This window comes from Zootoca vivipara, chromosome 1 (assembly GCF_965207765.1).
Source record: "Zootoca vivipara chromosome 1, rZooViv2.hap1.1, whole genome shotgun sequence".
NCBI classification, from domain to species: domain Eukaryota; kingdom Metazoa; phylum Chordata; class Lepidosauria; order Squamata; family Lacertidae; genus Zootoca; species Zootoca vivipara.
In genome coordinates this window covers 125,467,261-125,486,408 of record NC_142582.1, presented here as the reverse complement: position 1 = coordinate 125,486,408, position 19,148 = coordinate 125,467,261, and the positions used below count along the sequence as shown (strand labels likewise).

The 19,148-nt window shown below is 44.0% G+C and overlaps 1 protein-coding gene across 11 annotated transcripts in view; it reads left to right on the top strand.

The window, feature by feature from the left end:
- The window catches only part of SYNE2 (spectrin repeat containing nuclear envelope protein 2), a 233,603-nt gene that overhangs the window by 85,306 nt on the left and 129,149 nt on the right, over positions 1-19,148 (top strand). For all 11 annotated transcript variants that reach the window (XM_088673909.1, XM_088673903.1, XM_088673923.1 and 8 more), the window contains 10 exons: positions 415-615; positions 2,863-3,034; positions 3,686-3,798; positions 6,331-6,533; positions 7,748-7,867; positions 9,745-10,033; positions 11,655-11,824; positions 12,036-12,279; positions 14,505-14,639; positions 16,580-16,846. In XM_088673909.1, coding sequence (XP_088530035.1) covers positions 415-615; positions 2,863-3,034; positions 3,686-3,798; positions 6,331-6,533; positions 7,748-7,867; positions 9,745-10,033; positions 11,655-11,824; positions 12,036-12,279; positions 14,505-14,639; positions 16,580-16,846 — 1,914 coding nt within the window. The remainder of the gene's footprint in view (positions 1-414; positions 616-2,862; positions 3,035-3,685; positions 3,799-6,330; positions 6,534-7,747; positions 7,868-9,744; positions 10,034-11,654; positions 11,825-12,035; positions 12,280-14,504; positions 14,640-16,579; positions 16,847-19,148) is intronic.

Sequence of the window (19,148 nt, the reverse complement as noted above, 5' to 3'; positions counted from 1 at the left end):
GGGAGGCAGCAATGGCCACCAACTTGGCTGGCTTTACAAGTGGATTAGACCAGGCATCCCCAAACTGTGGCCCTCCAGATGTTTTGGCCTACAACTCCCATGATCCCTAGCTAACAGGACCAGTGGTCAGGGATGATGGGAATTGTAGTCTAAAACATCTGGAGGGCCGAAGTTTGGGGATGCCTGGATTAGACCGATTCATGGAGGGTAAGGCTACCAGTAGCCGCTAGCTATGCTCCCCCTCCACAGTTGTGCTGGGAACCACAGGAGGGGAGAGTGTTGCTCTTGTGCTCAGGTCCTGTGTGTGGGTTTCCTGCAGGGACCAGGTCAGTCTCTGTGACGGTGCTTGGACTAGACGATCCAGCCAGGCTCTTTTATCTTCTTATAGAAGTCCTCTGTTTCCCCCCTTTTCAGGTCATCAAATCATCTCTTTTGAACAAAATGGAGCTGATAATAAAGCAGTTACCGAACCAGTCAATACCCACTGAACTCAATGGCAACACAGCTGAGCTGAAAGAAGATCTTGACCTGGCCAAGACGCAGATTGGAATGACAGAATCGCTTCTCAGATCATTGTCTCCTTCTAACACCTTGGGGATTTTTGCTAAATTGGAGGTATTCTAAAAACACACAAACACCTACTCTGTCTCTCACTCTTCTTTGGTTAACACCAACGGTGTCGTCTCTGGCTGCCTTCCGAACTGTATTCAGAACTTCCCTAATGCTAACAAAGGAATCTAAAGATTTATAGGGCTGGCACAGATTTAACAGGTTTGGGAGCAGGGCCAGAGAGTGATATATTTACACTATTGTTCCACTTGTGTGGCAAATTTATTCTTGCACAGCAGAACTTTCCCTTCCTCTTCCCTGCATTATATTAGGAAAAATGTGTTTTGCAAAAATGTATTATTAGGCGAAATAGCGTACCAAAAGAAGAAATTCGCACTCAAATGCTGATGAATCCTCATGAGGACTTTAAAAAAATATATGCAAACTTATGTGGAAATGTGGAAAACTGAACAAAAGACTTGAAAAACAAAATACTGAAAGAAATCCAATTGACAGATTTGCACATCCCTAGTGAGAGCACTTCAGGCACTTAAAGACTTCTGTCATATTCCTCCCCCACTCTGTTTCTTCGTTAAACATAGTTTCATCAGCCTTTCTTCTTAGGACATCTTTGATACCCTCAAACATCCTTGCTGCTACTCCTCTGAACCCGTTTTAATTTCCTTCTGGGGAATCCTTCTTAAAATGTGTCACCCAGAACTCAGGACTCCACACGAGTTCGGACTAGTGCAGAAGAAAAAAGGAATTTGATGGCTACTCTCTGTTATTTGCCCCTAGCACTTCTGAGCACAGGGATTCTGTTTAGCTATCTATTTTAAAGTATTTCTAGACCACTTTTCCAAGCCTTGCCTAGCCAAAAGCAGCTTCGCGACGGCAAAACCCAACAGCACTAAGAAAATGGAAAAATAAACAAAAACCCATCTACTACTGCCTGCTATCATGGCATTGGCAGGACTGTCCTCCCAAATCAGAGCCCTTCCATGATTCCTTGATTTAGGGCTAGATGGCTGAATGTGAGTACCACCATTCTCCTCTTCAAGGGAAAGGCATCCCAAACGTTGAAGGTTCTATGGCTGGAATGACGTTATTCTACAAAATGGTGGATCACCAGAAAGTTGGGGTGGTTGGGAAAATAAGTACCATGGGAAAGAGGCAGAAGCTGGTACTTTTGAGTGGACTAGGGCAGGAAAGAAACAAGGGCCCAATCCTTTCACAGTGTATTTCCGTAAAGCAGAGGTGAGGAATTGGATTCGGCCACTACCACCCATGGGCCATTTTTGGTAGGTCGTTGGGGCTGCCTTTGGGCCGTCAGTGCTTTTCTGAAACACACTGACAGGAAGCTTATGAATACTACCAGCATTTCTTTTTCTTTTCTTTAAATATATGTTTATTGATTTTACAAAATAAGACACATAACACAAAAAACACAAGATGTACGCAAAAACAAATTTCAGTGGTGCCTTGCTAGACGAATTTAATTCATTCCACGGGTCTTTTCTTATAACGGAAAATTCGTCTAGCGAATCCCATAGGAATGCATTGAATTTTTTTTTGCCCATAGGAACGCATTATTTGAATTTCAATGCATTCCTATGGGAAACCGCGATTCGCTAGACAAATTTTTCATAAAACGAATTCGTCTAGTGAGGCAACCTCCGCTCGAAAAATCCTTTCATTAAGCGGAAATTTCGTTAAGCAGGGCATTCGTTAAGCGAGGCACCACTGTACAAAAAAAAAAAAGGAAAAACATCAAAACAATCTTCTATCACAAATTCTATCTTTGTCAACTTCCTCCAGTCCCTCCCAAGTACGTTTCGTTATATTACTTCCCCAGTACTTTCCATATCTTGATTCCAATCTTTTTAATAATTATCTAAACCTATTATAACTCTTATTAGCTTGTCAACATTATTAATCTCTTATAATTATCTTAAAATACATTTCTATTCTAGTTAAATCTTAAAAACTTAATACAATAACAACACTTAACTAAATCTTAATATATAATAATAACTCAACTAATACTCTTCTACAACCTCTTTATACTTCCAAATCTTTTAATAAAAACTGCTAATCTTACAATTCTTTTCTAAACAAACTTTAAATTTCTTCCAATCTTCTTCCACCGATTCTTCCCTCTGGTCCCGGAGATTCCCGGTCAGCTCGGACAATTCCATAAATTCTATCAGCTTCAACTGCCAGTCGTCCACCGTAGGTACATCTTCTGTTTTCCAATTCTTACTACCAGCATTTCTTAAAGAAGGGTTGTTTTCTTTCTGTTTTTTAATTTAGGAGATACACCAGAAGATTCTTCAGCAAAAACACCATGTGAAGTTACTCGAGAAAGAGACGAGTTGTTTGAACCCCGAGGTGGTTGAATTAAACAAACAACTGAAAAGTGTCACTGATCTATTTGATTCTAAGATGCAAATGTTCCAGGATCACTCTATGACTCTCCTGAACTGTAAGTAAAAATAAATAAAAAAATAACATTACTTCTAGACATCCCTTTTTAAAAAAAAAAAGACATCCCTTATTTACGTTAATCAGCTACTCACACACTGGGCGGGTTCAACCATCAAACAAAGTCAAAGTGTGGTTTGTTTGAATGTCTGAAGTGCCCTAGATTGGATGCTTGAGACGGGCTTAGAAATGGCAGAGCCTAACACAGCTGCCATAGTGCCATACAGTGGTGCCTCGCTAGACGAATTTAATTCGTTCCACGGGTCTTTTCTTATAACGAAAAATTTGTCTAGCAAATCCCATAGGAATGCATTTAATTTTTTTAAAAATTTTTTTTGCCCATTTCAATGCATTCCTATGGGAAACCTCGATTCGCTAGACGGATTTTTCGTAAAACGAATTCGTCTAGCGAGGCAACCTCCGTTAGAAAAAACCTTTCGTTAAGCGGAAGTTTCGTTAAGCAGGGCATTCGTTAAGCGAGGCACCACTGTACTTCCTTTCAACTAGGGCAGCACTGGGGCAGTTGTATACACATCCCTTCTCTTTCTCCCTTCTAAACTTCAGTTACTTCTAGGAGGTCCACCATCTTACATTATTATTATTATTATTATTATTATTATTATTATTATTATTATTAAATTTCTTTCTGCAGACCATTGCCAGGATTTCTGTGACTGGTTCAGTAGCACCCGGCTAAATCTGAAGGAATGTTTTGATCCCTCAGAAACAAAAGAGATATTGGAAGAGAAAATTCAGCGGCTGGCGGTAAGGCACGAGGCTTGGACTTGGTGTTGCCTCCAATAGTTCAGTGTTCCTCCGAATGGCATGTGGGGAGGGCACCTATATATCGCCATAATGCACCAGTTTTTCACTAAAGAGGGAGAGAGGGTCATTGAACACGTAGATTTAATCTAGCTTTTCAGACACACATTTACTCTAACAATATTGTCACGTGGGCTGCTTCTGTTCTGCCCTTTTTTCCTTTTGATCTTTCTCCCTCATTTTTCTGTCCCCCTTCCCTGAGAAGCTCAAAAATACCGAGCATGATCATTCTCATTGGGCTACTGTGCCCCCTTCTTAATTTTTTTTGGAGTGTGTGTGTGTGTGTGTGAGAGAGAGAGATTATCCTGTATTGATTTTCCTCTTCCTCCCCCCCCCTTACAAACAGTTAGACAGCATCCTGTTTTAATCCTCTTTGAGCTGGGTTGGCGGTTCCTCTTTCCCTTAGGGCTGCCTCCCCTTAAAGCAGAGCTTTCCAAACTTTTCATGTTGGTAACAGACTTTTTAGACGTGCATCATTTCGCATCACAGTCGTTCAGTCTTACCAGCAAACCGAAGGTTTAAACTAACCCCTTTTCAGGCCCCGGAAGAGCACAGACTCAGAGAGGAGGTCACACAACACACTTGCACGCTGCAGCTGACACACTAACATCCGTGACACACAGTTTGGAAAGCTCTGCCTTGAAGGTTATTTGCTTGTCTGCCAGCCGTAGTAGCTCGTCTGCCACACCTATTGTGGGCAGGTGGTGGCTGTTTCGGCTACGCAACGGTCCTCACTCTGACAGCAAGTTTGGCATTGAGTATACATGCAGTGTAATTACGGCCCGCATTGAATGTGAGAATTTAGTCCCGGTCAAAAGCCTTGGCTTGATTTTGGGTGGCGGTGGAAGTGCTTCTCCAGGGTGTTTAGTCTTCGGGGTCCATTTACAAATCGTCCTTTGTTGCTACAGTCAGAGAGGGATAAACATGAATGTGTGAGCCAGCCCATAGTTCAGGAGTGGGTATCCAGCTGTATTCCAGTTCCCGTCAGCTGCAGCCAGAAAGACCAATGGAAGCTGCAATGCAACATCTGTTGGAAGCGTATACAGTGGAACCTCGGTTTATGAACACCTCGGTTTATGAATTTTCGGTTTATGAACACCGTGGACCCATCTGGAACGGATTAATTCATTTTCCATTACTTTCAATGGGAAAGTTTGCTTCAGTTTATGAACAGACTTCCAGAACCAATTACACCCATGCTTCAGTTTATGAACGCTTCAGTTTAAGTACTCCGTGGACCCGTCTGGAACGGATTAATCCACTTTCCATTACTTTCAATGGGAAAGTTCGCTTCAGTTTATGAACGCTTCAGTTTATGAACAGACTTCCGGAACCAATTGTGTTCATAAACCGAGGTACCACTGTAGTGCTCTTCCTGGCAAAGTTCAGCTGGCAACTTTATTGTACATATTTAGGCACCAGGCGAAAACATTTCTCTTCAACCAGGCCTCGGGCTGATTGACATCGGATGGCCTTTTAAATGTGTTGTGGGAGGGGGTCTATTGGTTTGCTATTGTTCTTAATTTTATTATGTATTTTGTGGTTTTTAGATTGTAATTTTAAGTTGTGAACTGCCCTGAGATCTAAGAATGAAGGATGGTATACAACAACTACTACTCTACTACTACTACTACTACTAATACAGTGGTACCTCGGTTTAAGTACACAATTGGTTCCGGAAGTCTGTACTTAACCTGAAGCGTACTTAACCTGAAGCGAACTTTCCCATTGAAGTAATGGAAAGTGGATTAATCCGTTCTAGACGGGTCCGCGGAGTACTCAGCCTGAAGCGTACTTAACCCGAAGTATGAGTGTAATTGGTTCTGGAAGTCCGTACTTAACCTGAAGCGTACTTAACCTGAAGCGAACTTTCCCATTGAAAGTAATGGAAAGTGGATTAATCCGTTCCAGACGGGTCTGCAGAGTACTTAAACTGAAAGTACTCAAACCGAAGCGTACTTAAACCGAGGTACGACTGTACTAATACTACTAGTAGTAATAATAATGCCAGCCAAACCTCCCTAGGTAGGGCATTCCATACATGGAACCACTGCCGAAAGGGCCCATACTCGTGTTGCCACAATCCAGACCTCTCATGGAGTTGGTCCACGAAGAAAACCATTGATGATGACCGCAGGGTCTGAGTCCGTTCATATGGAAAGAGGCTGTTGCTTGAGCTATTGTGGTCCTGAACTGTTTAAGGCTTTATGGGTCTAAACCAGCACTTTGAGTTGGGCCTAGAAACTAATGGCAGCCAGCGCAGTTGGGCCACAATCGGTGTGCTACACCCAAACCATCTTGCCCCAGATGCCAAATTCTGCACCAGCTGAATTTGGCTTCTTACATTTTCCTCCGGATGGCACAGAGGGTATCCTGCTAAACGACTGCAGCAGCCAACAGATTTTAGCATTTTACACACACAAACACACGTACACACATATATTGTGTTTTGTGTTTGGGTTTATTTTTGTCCAGACCTTCCTAACCTTTGAAGGCAAAGGCAGTGCTTTCCAGGAGGTGAAAACACTCTTGAGCCAGGTGGAGAGCTATTTCCCCGAAGTGGACGTCAGCCACATGAGCAGGTGGATGAAGGGCCAAGAAGCAGAATTACAAAGCATGATCAGCAGGTGCCAGGAGAGAGAGGGGGAGCTTCACTTCACTTTGCAGCAGTTTGCTAGGTAAGAAGGCCAAGTGCACTAGGCCCAGCTTATTTTAAGGACCACCAACAGCCCTTTTATGTATTTATTCGAGACGTTTCTATCCTACCTCGTGATTATGTTGTCTTCAAGGTCACCCACACAATATTATAACAATAAACGGCAGCAACAACAGAGACCCACAGAGAAGGAGATACAAGCCAGGGGAGGTCAGGTTCCAGCTTTGGGGGAGTGACTTTGGGGTTAGTTTGTTTGTTTTGGCTAGAATCCCAAGATCCACCACTCAGAGCAAGGTGTAAAGGGCATAGAATTAAAGGATTTTGAGTACCTCTTCACAAAAACCCACAAGCTTTCTTCATCCAGCTCAGCCGTAGAACTTTAGGAATAAATTCATCTTGCTGTTGCTGTTTTTAAAGATTTTCTTGGTTTACAAAAAATATGTGCATTGTCTCTTTTCTCAGGTTGTAAAGTCTTTTCTATATATCAGTGGTACTTGGTTGTCGAATTCAATCCGTTCTGGGAGTCCGTTCGACTCCTCGAACAGTTCGAAAACAAAGGCGAGGCTTCCGATTGGCTGCAAGAACTTCCTGCACTCAATCGGAAGCCGTGTTGGACTTTCGGCTTCCAAAAAAAGTTTGCAAACCGAAACACTCACTTCCGGGTTTGCGGCGTTCGGGAGCCAAAACGTCCAAGTTTTAGTGTTGTATACAGAATAAGGTTGGGGAGGGAGAAAAGAGGTGGGTTGGGGGGAGAAGTGGTTGCTGTTGTTGTTAAGCAATTGAGAACCAGCAATCTTTGCCAATCTGTGTCAAATCAGTTGGTAGAGCATGAGACTTTGGATCTCAGGGTCATGGGTTTGAGCCCTACGTTGGGCAAAATATTCCTCTTTCGCAGGGGGTTGGACTAGATGACCCTTGTGGTATCTTCCAACTCTACAAATTCCATGATTCTGTGAAATCAACCATAGGTCTGTCAGTCAACCCTGCCTTGCCCTCTCTTTTGTAAGCAATGCAACATGATAACGATAACTGTGAAAAGCAATAGTGGAAGAACAGAAACCAGATGCAGCATTAAAGATCTAGATAAATAAAGTGGTCTGGACTTGGTGCCTTAAAAGCTGGTAGTGGACTTAGTTGAACAGGGAGCAAGATCCTTTCACAGCATTTGCCTTAAATTGCTGTATAATTATTCTCATGTAATCCTTGTATTTATTTCCTTACATCTTTTTTTTCCAGACTTGAATATCTGTTCCGTAGCTTAGAGGAATGGCTAAGCCTTCAGGAAAAGAAATGGCAGGAGAATCAAGAAGTGAAGCCAAGGCTGGAGCATTTTTATCAAATTCTTCTAAAACAGAGGTATCCTGCCTTTAGGTTTTTAAATATTTGTTCACTACTTTGGCCAGTTATACGGGATAAACAGATCATATGAAGTTGCCCGCTATTGATTCTGATTGGTATCGGCAGACACCTGGTACTGGATCTCTCAGCGGCTTTTGACACCATCGACCATAACATCCTTCTGGACCGCCTAAAGGGGTTGGGAGCTGGGGGCACTGTTATATAGTGGTTCCGCTCCTTCCTCCTGGGCCGTGTTCAGAAGGTGGTGGTGGGGGATGAGTGTTCGAACCCCTGGGGTCTCACTTGTGGGGTGCCTCAGGGCTCTGTCCTCTCCCCCATGCTTTTTAACATCTACATGCAGCCGCTGGGAGAGAGAGATCATCAGGGGGTTTGGGCTGGGTGTTCATCAGTATGCGGATGATACCCAGCTCTACCTCTCTTTCAAATCAGAACCAGTGAAGGCGGTGAAGGTCCTGTGTGAGTGCCTGGAGGCGGTTGGAGGATGGATGGCGGCTAACAGATTGAGGTTGAATCCTGACAAGACAGAAGTACTGTTTGTGGGGAAAAGGAGGCGGGCAGGTGTGGAGGACTCCCTGGTCCTGAATGGGGTAACTGTGCCCCTGAAGGGACCAGGTGCGCAGCCTGGGAGTCATTTTGGACTCACAGCTGTCCATGGAGGCGCAGGTCAATTCTGTGTCCAGGCAGCTGTCTACCAGCTCCATCTGGTACGCAGGCTGAGACCCTACCTGCCTGCAGACTGTCTCGCCAGAGTGGTGCATGCTCTAGTTATCTCTCGCTTGGACTACTGCAATGCGCTCTATGTGGGGCTACCTTTGAAGGTGACCCGGAAACTACAACTAATCCAGAATGTGGCAGCTAGACTGGTGACTGGGAGCGGCTGCCGAGACCACATAACACCGGTCTTGAAAGATCTACATTGGCTCCCAGTACGTTTCCGAGCACAGTTCAAAGTGTTGGTGCTGACCTTTAGAGCCCTAAATGGCCTCAGTCCAGTATACTTGAAGGAGCGTCTCCACCCCCATCATTCTGCCCGGACACTGAGGTCCAGTATGGAGGGCCTTCTGGCAGTTCCCTCTTTGCAAGAAGCCAAGTTGCAGGGAACGAGGCAGAGGGCCTTCTTGGTGGTGGCACCCGTCCTGTGGAACACCCTCCCAGCAGATGTCAAAGAGAAAAACAGCTACCAGATTTTTAGAAGACATCTGAAGGCAGCCCTTTTTAGGGAGGCTTTTAATGTTAAATATATTATTTTATTTCATTTTTCTGTTGGAAGCCACCCAGAGTGGCTGGGGAAACCCAGCCAGATGGGCGGGGTATAAAGAATAAATTATTATTATTATTATTATTATTATTATTATTATTATTATTATTATTATTATTATGGCAGCTAACACTTTTGAGTCTTGAGGGCCACATTGCCCCATGGTAAATGCTCCAGGGGCAATATACCAAAGTTAGGGCTGCCATATGTCCAGATTTTCCCAGACAAGACCGGGATTTGGGCAGCCAAATCAGCAAAATGTTCCGGAAATCCAGGGGATTTTGTAATTATGACAAAAAAGCCCCTAAACTTGATAAATAAATAATTTTTTTAAAAAGAGTAAATGTGGGTGTGGCTGAAGCTGCAGTTGTAAAGACTACATAAATGAATAAACTGAAGCAATTATTTTAAAATGTTTTTTAAAGCACCAAGAATAAATTCTTTTAGGTAAATATACCCCGAATCCCACCAAACCCCTCATTGAATAAGTTTATTGAATGCGTTAAATGTTTAACAAGAGCTGTCAACAGTTGAAGCACACCTCTCACCTATGGTGCCTTACGTTGCAAAAGAAAATAATCTGTTTTTGTGTGTGTGTTTTTCTTTTCTCCCCCAGAGAGTCATTTGATTCTCTTGCTTGGCTGGCAAATTCTTTGAGGGACTCTGGTTTATCTAAGGAGGAAGTCGTGCTGGTAACCCCTCAGCTTGTCGACAGGTACAAGATGCTGCTCACCTGTGTATGTAAAAGCCTTGACGTTTCCCAGGTACTTCCTGTGGAGGAAAATAATTTTGAAGAACTTGCCCAGAATATGATCCGCTGGGTGCAAAGGCTGAAAGACACAATCTTAGGCCTAAACTCTATGGAATCCAAGGCAGCGCTGGAAGAAAGCCTGGAGAAAATAAAGGTACTAAAAGAGACAACTCACATTGTGTGATGTGATGCTGTTCCCCTTGAACCTTTTCGCTCACTGCCAGCTCAGTTGACTCCAATCTGGACCCTGCATTTGTGAATTGACATAGTAGCATCATGACGTAGAATTGCAGCACTGTGGCACAGGGATCCTCCGGAAAATGTGTTTATTTGAGCATTCATCCTGGCCTGGTTTCATAAGGCTTTTGCAGGGGTTCGATTATACCTGGTCTTTATTGAGCACTCTTTCTGATTTGCGCCCCATCTGCACTATACATTTAAAGGAGTTTGTTGTTGTTTAGTCGTTTAGTCGTGTCCGACTCTTCCTGACCCCATGGACCATAGCATGCCAAGCACTCCTGTCTTCCACTGCCTCCCGCAGCTTGGTCAAACTCATGTTCGTAGCTTCGAGAACACTGTCCAACCATCTCGTCCCCTGTCGTCCCCGTCTCCTTGTGCCCTCAATCTTTCCCAACATCAGGGTCTTTTCCAGGGAGTCTTCTCTTCTCATGTGGTGGCCAAAGTATTGGAGCCTCAGCTTCAGGATCTGTCCTTCCAGTGAGCACTCAGGGCTGATTTCCTTCAGAATGGATAGGTTTGATCTTCTTGCAGTCCATGGGACTCTCAAGAGTCTCCTCCAGCACCAGAATTCAAAAGCATCAATTCTTCAGCGATCAGCCTTCTTTATGGTCCAGCTCTCACTTCCATACATCACTACTGGGAAAACCATAGCTTTAACTATACGGACCTTTGTAGGCAAGGTGATGTCTGCTTTTTAAGATGCTGTCTAGGTTTGACATTGCTTTTCTCCCAAGAAGCAGGCGTCTTTTAATTTCGTGACTGCTGTCACCATCTGCAGTGATCATGGAACCCAAGAAAGTGAAATCTCTCACTGCCTCCATTTCTTCCCCTTCTATTTGCCAGGAGAGTCATGCATTTCCCCCTCCCCAAAGAATTATGGGAACCGTAGTTTACTAAGGGTGGCAAAGGGTTGTTAGGAGACTTCTCTTCCACAGAACCACAGTTCTCAGAGTTCCCTTGGAAAAGGGACTTACTGCTAAATCTCTCTGAGAATTGTAGCATTTGCAAACTGACATAGTTAACAGAATTCCTGTAGGACATCCTGCCCATAATTACAAAGGGAATGCTGTAAGTCTGCTGAGGGCAGCAAAGTCTCCTCCTGCATTTTTGTTTTTTAGAATGGAAATACCCACCCACCCCGTCGCCCAAAAGTTCTTTGGTTGCACCCACCCCCTGAAGATTAGTCCAGTTTTTGGTGGGGGTATTCTTCCTCCCCACCCAAAATGCTAAAAAAAGTTTTGGGCCAAATACTTTAGCTGAGCAGTAGCAGCAGCATTCCAAAGACTGCTTTAATGTTTTCAATTCAGAGTGAGCTCCCCCCCCCCCCGCCCTCTGCCCCAATATTCCTTTTCCATTTCTTCATTTTTGGTGCCATCTTTTTCTTCCATTCATGAGCTACTTGGCAACCGGGCTGCAGTAGCACCTACCTTTTACAGTATAGCTTTTTTTTATTGTAGCTACAATGTTAGGCTTAACCTAAAAAGCAAAACAAGTGTGTGGAACCAGTTACCCCCATGCTGTTTCTTACAACACAGGAGATTTTACAGCTGAAAGAGGAGGGCGATGCTAAACTACAAAATATTGTCTGCCTTGGGGAACACGTGAAGAGGAACAATGGGAGCAAGAATCTCGCTGTTGAGTGTATGATTTCTGATGTCCGAAACCAGTGGGAGAGCACCATTCAAATGGCCAGAGGATATCTAAGGTAGGTAACATGGAGAGGGAACATGGACCACACAAGGAAAGATGTCATACAACTGAAAGAAATGGTGGAGCATTTGCATTTCTTAGTGCAGAAAGTAATGCTCTGATGTGTAGAGATCTTTCCTATTTTAATTTATTCAAGAGCGTTCTGGAAGCTTCTCTGTGTGAAAGAAATAAGCAGGACGTTGATGATGTTTGGCTTATTCCTTCAGAGAAGCCGAGTGCATGAAAGACGAGAAGGCTGAGCCACAGACTAAGCGGAAGAAGAAGAAAGCGAAACTTGGCTATGTGGAAGAACGAGAGTCCGGGAACATCCAGAGCCCTGCTCTCAGGCATGACGTGCAGATCCAAGAGAAGGGAGATGCAGAGGGAGATGCAGAGGGACTGCTGATCTCATTTGAAGCTCCTGATATCAGCCTGATGGAAGTGCTTGGTGGACGCCAGAAAGGAGGATCAGTAAGTGTTATGGGATGAAACAAAATAAAAAAATTCCTTCCAGCAGCACCTTAGAGACCAACTAAGTTTGTCATTGGAATGAGCTTTCATGTGCATGCACACTTCTTCAGATACACTGAAACAGAAGTCACCAGACAAGAAGTGTGCATGCACACACGAAAGCTCATACCAATGACAAACTTAGTTGGTCTCTAAGGTGCTACTGGAAGGAATTTTTTTTATTTTGTTTCGACTACACCAAACCAACACGGCTACCTACCTGTAACTAGTGTTATGGGATGGAATGTGTGTCCATTACAAAAGGAAATCAGAGTAGCCTCTCTCTCTCTCTCTCTCTCTCTGAGCTCTTGTTGAATTCAGTTTTCATGGGCTGGAGGGAAAAAATGAGATTCCTAGAGGATAGGCTTCCATATCCATCCTTTCCTTCTAATGTGAGCCTATATCAAAAGATCCACTGGTCATTTGACCTAGTGCCTCCAGCTCGTTGAGTTTATTTGAGGGATCGCCTTTCCCCCTTGGCCCCTTTAATCTGCAAAACTGGCTCTGCTGCAGGTGCCACATAATATTTGTTCTGCAATGGTAAGAAATCAGTCTTTGGGTGTGGCGAACCCTGTATTTTGGAACGCCTTGCCTCTTGCCATCAGGAAGGTGCCTTCACTGTACAGTGGAACCTCGGTTTATAAACACCTCGGTTTATGAATTTTCGGTTTACGAACGCCGCAGACCCATCTGGAACGGATTCATTCATTTTCCATTACTTTCAATGGGAAAGTTCGCTTCAGTTTATGAACGCTTCAGTTTATGAACAGACTTCCGGAACCAATTGTGTTCATAAACCGAGGTACCACTGTACTCTTTTTCAATGCCTGCTAAAAGCATTTGGGTCCAGGCAACCCTGTCCATCTGATTTTAGCGTATTGTAGAGTTACGAATAAAAAAATGGCCGCACACTTGCGTTTTTCCCCGACATCCGAAAGGAAAACTGTTGCAGTTTAGATGGGGTTTTCTCGACTTACGAATTTTAGTTGCGGTTTACTCGACTTATGAATTTTTCCGTTTCCAATGCATTCCTATGGGAAACCGCTTTTTTCGACTTACCGTACAAACTTTCCGACCTATGAATGTGCATTCGGAACGGATTGAATTCGTAAGTCGAGGGACCACTGTATCTGTTTTGCTTTTATTTTTTGCAAGCCACTTAGAGGTTCTGTTTAGAATCAAGAAGTGTGTTTTGTGGTTGTTAAATAAAATGCAAAATAGTCTCCCATCTTTGGAGGTGAAGTGAGAGAGAGGTGACCTCAGGAACCAGTCTTCTTGGTGTGTTGGTGGACTTTTCTCTGCAGAGAGGCTCCATGGTACCAAACCTTACGTCTTTTCTGGCATCGGATTTTTCTTTTGTTCAGTCCATTTAGCCTATTTTATCTATTTTTGTGTTCTAGTCATTGTGTATCATGCTAAACATAAGGTTCACATGCTTCTCCCTTCCTTTCATGCAGCTCAGAGGAGGAGTTAGGAAGTTTCCACTTCATTTAGCCATGGTTTGTCGTGCTGACTGACCCAACAAACCGTGGCTTACATTAACTATGCTTTGCTTGAAGCAAGTTGACTTGAAGCTCAAAAGCAAAGTGGCATGCCAACATGACCACTCTCTTTTAAGAGGAACTGGGCCACAACGCCAACCATGGGGCACTGCCAACAAGGCCTCACCTGCCAACTGTAAGGTGCAAGATATTGGGAAAGGATGCTTTTAGAAAAACTTGGGGCCCAAGCAATTTAGGACCTTATATGCTAGTACTAGTACTTTGAATTGGGAATAGGGCATTGCAATATGAGAATTGGGTGTTGCAAAAGAATACAGCTTGTTAGGCAATGATCAGGTGAACCCAAGATCACATAGTCACAGTTGAAGATGTTTTAGATTTGTAGTATTCTAACAGTGTGAAAGGGTGTGTGGCCGCACCCCACAAGAAAGTTGAGTGGGTTGCAAGCCTATTGTTAGAAAAATAGATAAATAAAAATGCTGTTCATTCTTGCTTTTGACTCCCAGTTGCATTCCGCTGGCAAGGAATTGCTCACAACGATTTTTATTTTTTATTTTTTTGCTTGTGCCTTAATAATTTTAGACTCCTCTCCCTTGTCATACCTAGTTGATAGGATTATTATTCTGCCTTTTTGCTGCCGGTTCTCCGTTGACTTTAATTCTCTCATTTTCTTGTCACCCAAAGAAGGAATCCTTTAGAGCGAACGATCAAATGGAAGGAGGAGCTCCGCAGCTTTCCCAGGAATGGCTGACAAATTATGAGCAATTGTCAAGTCCTGTATCAGCTGACACTGGAGAGGAACCGGCTTTGGTTGTTAAGGTAACTCAGGTTTATGCTGCATGTCAAACTGTTGACCTCTGGCAGTTTTGGACTACAACTCCCATCAGCCCCAGCCTGCGCAATCGCGAAGGAGACGTTGCTCCTCTCCTGCTGCTGCTGCTGGGAAACAAAACCATTGCCTGGTTTGCTGTGTCGCCTGAACCCCAGGCTCCTGGTTTCTTTCCCCCCTACAAGCCATGAGTGATCCCTTGGCTTCAGTTTGGGGTTTGGCTGGAGAAAGGCAAACCACAAGCTACCTTTAGATCACATGACAAACTGGATCGTGGCTTGTTTCTTCTGAAGCACAGCAGCAGCAGGAGGAGGGAAGCGCACTGCCCAAAGTTTCAGCAGCATGCACTAGCCTGCTTGTTCACAGCAAACCATCGTTTTCTATGGGCGTCACATGAGTTTACGTTGCCACCTGTCGTCCAAGGCAGGAAATGTCAACAGTGGGATGCAGAAGCAAAAAAGAGAGAGCTTATGCTATTCTGGGCTGCATCAACAGAAGTACAGTGTCCAGATCAAGGGAAGTAATGTTGTTGTTTAGTCATTTAGTCATGTCCAACTCTTCGTGACCCCATGGACCAGAGCACGCCAGGCACTCCTGTCTTCCACTGCCTCCCGCAGTTTGGTCAAACTCATGTTAGTAGCTTCGAGAACACTGTCCAACCATCTCGTCCTCTGTCGTCCCCTTCTCCTTGTGCCCTCCGTCTTTCCCAACATCAGGGTCTTTTCCAGGGAGTCTTCTCTTCTCATGAGGTGGCCAAAGTATTGGAGCCTCAGCTTCACGATCTGTCCTTCCAGTGAGCACTCCGGGCTGATTTCCTTCAGAATGGAGAGGTTTGATCTTCTTGCAGTCCATGGGACTCTCAAGAGTCTCCTCCAGCACCAGAATTCAAAAGCATCAGTTCTTCGGCGATCAATCTTCTTTATGGTTGTAATAGTACCACTCTATTCTGCCTTGGTCAGACACACCTAGAATACTGTGTCCTGTTCTGGGCACCACAATTTAAGCAGGATATTGACAAGTTGAAACATGTGCAGAGGAAACCAAGCCTTAGAAGGAACGGTTGAAGGAGTTGGATATGTTTAGCCTGGGAAAGAGGAGACTGAGAGGAGATACGGTAGCCATCTTCAAGTATCTCAAGGGCTGTCACATGGAAGAGGGGGAAAACTTGTTTTCTCCTGCTCTGGAGGGTAGGACTCGAACCACCAATGGCTTCAAGTTGCAAGAAAGGAAATTCTGACTAAGCATCAGGAAGAGCTTTTTGACAGCAAGAGCCGCTTGACCATGGAACCGTCTCCGTCTTGAGGTGGTGGGCTGTCCATCCTTGGAGGTTTTTAAGCAGAGGTTGGATGGCCCCCTGTCATGGATGGATGCTTTAGCTGCGATACCTGCATTGTAGGGGTTGGACTAGATGACCTTTGGGGGTACCTTCCAATTCTATGATTCTGTGAAATAATCAGAGTTGAGTTCGAAGTAGGACCATGCTGATCAGAGGGCACCAGGTTGTCAAAGGCTGGCTTAACATGACAGGCTATTTACGCCCGATTCTGTTTCTGCAGTCTGAGGTTGTATCAGCATTTTTCAGCAGACACCTTAAACTGCTGGCTCAAAGTTCCCACTTGAAGATCTCAAGCGCCCCCACAGAGAAGTGGCAGGATTAAGGCAACCAGAGAGGAACTTTTCACATTTACAAGCTTTGCAAGAGCTATAAACAAGCTCCATCTTCACAGTATTTGTAAGAGTGACAATTCTTCTGTGCAAATTTCCATTCGCCTGACCTTCACCACCCCTTCGGCCTATTCTTATTTTGCTGTAGAAGTTGGTTCCATTAAGAAAGCAATTGACATTTCAGTAACTTCTGACCCGAGAAGGTTAAGATTCCTTTCTCTCTCTTGTCTCTCCCCACCTACCTCTCCCCATTTCTATTTATCAGGGGCTAAAAGGCAGCTTGATAGAAGCCCACAATTTCCCAAGCTCGACAGGCAAGAGTGGAGAGCCGCTGCCGAAATTGGGGAAAATGCCTCCTGATGATAATCTTCTCAATGAGCTTCAGCAGCAATCGCTTGGCTATCAAAAGAAATTGCAAGCTGCGCATCGCCGGTTGGAAGTGCCTCCAATCGCTTTGCCGTTAATGAATGGGAAAGTAATGGGGACTGACCCTGCTCTTTCGTCCATTACAACTCCATCACCAGAAAGCAAGGTAATAATCTCTGTTGTTGCACAACTTCATTGAAGGATGTTGTTAAGTGGCTATTATTGAACATGGGCAGCTCTTCAGCCAATACAGCCGTTTATCTACAGCTCCTGCAGCCTCGCACTTTCTCTCTCTGGGTTTCTAGTAACAGAGGGAGGCAGAGGCGCTGTGAACTGTAGCACAGCCCTCCAGGTGTTACTAAACTACAACTCCCATCCAGTCGCGTAGTGGCAAATTCAGAAGTGCAGGGTCCCTTCGTGGTGGTCAGAGCCACGCCCCTTCTAAGATTAAACCACCTTCCAAGATTTTACAGTCCTTATAATTATTAGAATAATAATAACAACAACCAGGGGTGCATGGCAATGATCACTGCAGATCTCTGTGTGTGGCCTTTCAGCTAGATCTGCTATTTTCTGTGTACATCCATGGGCAGATGATTTGGAGCACCCCCAGTATCTTATTTTGGAGGGGCTTAAGCCGCTCCCTTATGCATTTTTGAAACCGTGAAGGAGCTCGCCCCCTGCAGCAAAGTCTTGGTAGGAAGTTCTGAGTTCAAAACACGGCATCATTCATGGAGAGAGCTCGTGGATACCCAATGAAGCTGAGCGTTGGCCAGTTTAGGAGAGATGGAAAAAGCTAAAAGCTTCACACAGTCCACAGTCAAAGCCATGGACCTTGCTCCCCAGGAGGCTGTGACACCCACCAACTTGGATGGCTTTAGAAGAGGATTAGGCAAATTGGTGGAGGGGGATAAAGCTTTCAGCGGATACCAGCCGTGGTGGCTTTGCTGTACCTCCGCGGTTGGAGGATGCAACCCTTCCAAATACCAGTTGCTGGGAAAGAGTTCTGCTCTGCTCATCTTTTGCTCCCTGATTTCCCATGGACACCTGGTCGGTCACTGTGGGAACAGGATGCTGGGCTAGATGGGCCATTGGCCTGATCCTGCAGGCTCTTCTTTTCTCCTTATATTCCTCCAGTGAATCTGATGTTTAGCAACCACTCCTCAAAAGTATCACCTACACAGCAATGAATATATTAAGCTGCTGCTATCGTGTGTTTTTTTAAATTGATTTTTATTGCTTTTGTTCATTAAAGAAATATTCTAATACATGAATAGAATTACTTCATACAAAGAACATTCAAAGAAAAAAATGTGGTGTTAACATTTCTTAAATAAAAATGTTTACAAATAAGTATTCCGTCTCATACCTTATTTACCTTTCTTTTCCTTCCTATATATTTTCATTCTAGACTTGTTCTTCCGAACTTGACTTCCACTTTCCTCTCACTTGGTTTTGTTTTTCCAATTCTCAATTTTCGGCGCACTATTCTTTCTTGCCTGTCCTGATCCTTCATCATTTTCACGTATATCTTTATGACAACGGCTATATATATCCTTGTTGTATTTTCAAAAAAACCTACTGGTAGTTTCAAATTTTACAATAATCTTTTCGATATTCTGCAAATTTATTCCATTCTTTTTGGTACCTTTGCTCTTTTTGATCTCTTAATCTTCCTGTCAGTCTATCGTTAGTGTAATTAATTAGCCTGTTAATGGTAAGACTCAAACATTAGCAGCCATTATCTGACTGGCAAATATTAGTCTTCAGCTCCACAGCTTTTTATTGTAACCACTTGCTTGAATGTCTCAGTTTAGTTTCTTTGTTCCTTTCTTTGATTTTGCATCCCATTTAGATAGAATTTCCCCACTTAAGTCTTTTAGCAGTTGACTGCACTTTATGCATTTTGAAGCTCTGCGCGGCTTCTCTTTAGAGTGAGTGTCATGTACCTGCTTAAATGGATGAAAATTACCATAATTGCATTATCGGGGAAGATGGAAGTTTGGTGTGGTTACGTTCAATTTTGCATGTGAATGCAAACACTCCCCGGTCTTGCTTCGTATTCCCTTCCTCTTTTCTTATCCTTTGGCATTCTTCATTATCAGGGGTTCTTATTTATTGATCTTCTTATTTACCTGCACCTTCATACCTGGTGTTGCTTAGGAGTTCTAAGAAACAAACAAATAAAAACCCTGCAGTTTTTCGGCCAGTGATTAAAGACCAGTGATATCCTAAGAGGTGTCCAAATGTAGAGCAAATAAATAACTTTCCAAATACATAGTACCGTTGTTGTTGTTGTTTAGTCGTTTAGTCGTGTCCGACTCTTCGTGACCCCATGGACCATAGCACGCCAGGCACTCCTGTCTTCCACTGCCTCCCGCAGTTTGGTCAAACTCATGTTCGTAGCTTTGAGAACACTGTCCAACCATCTCGTCCTCTGTCGTCCCCTTCTCCTAGTGCCCTCCATC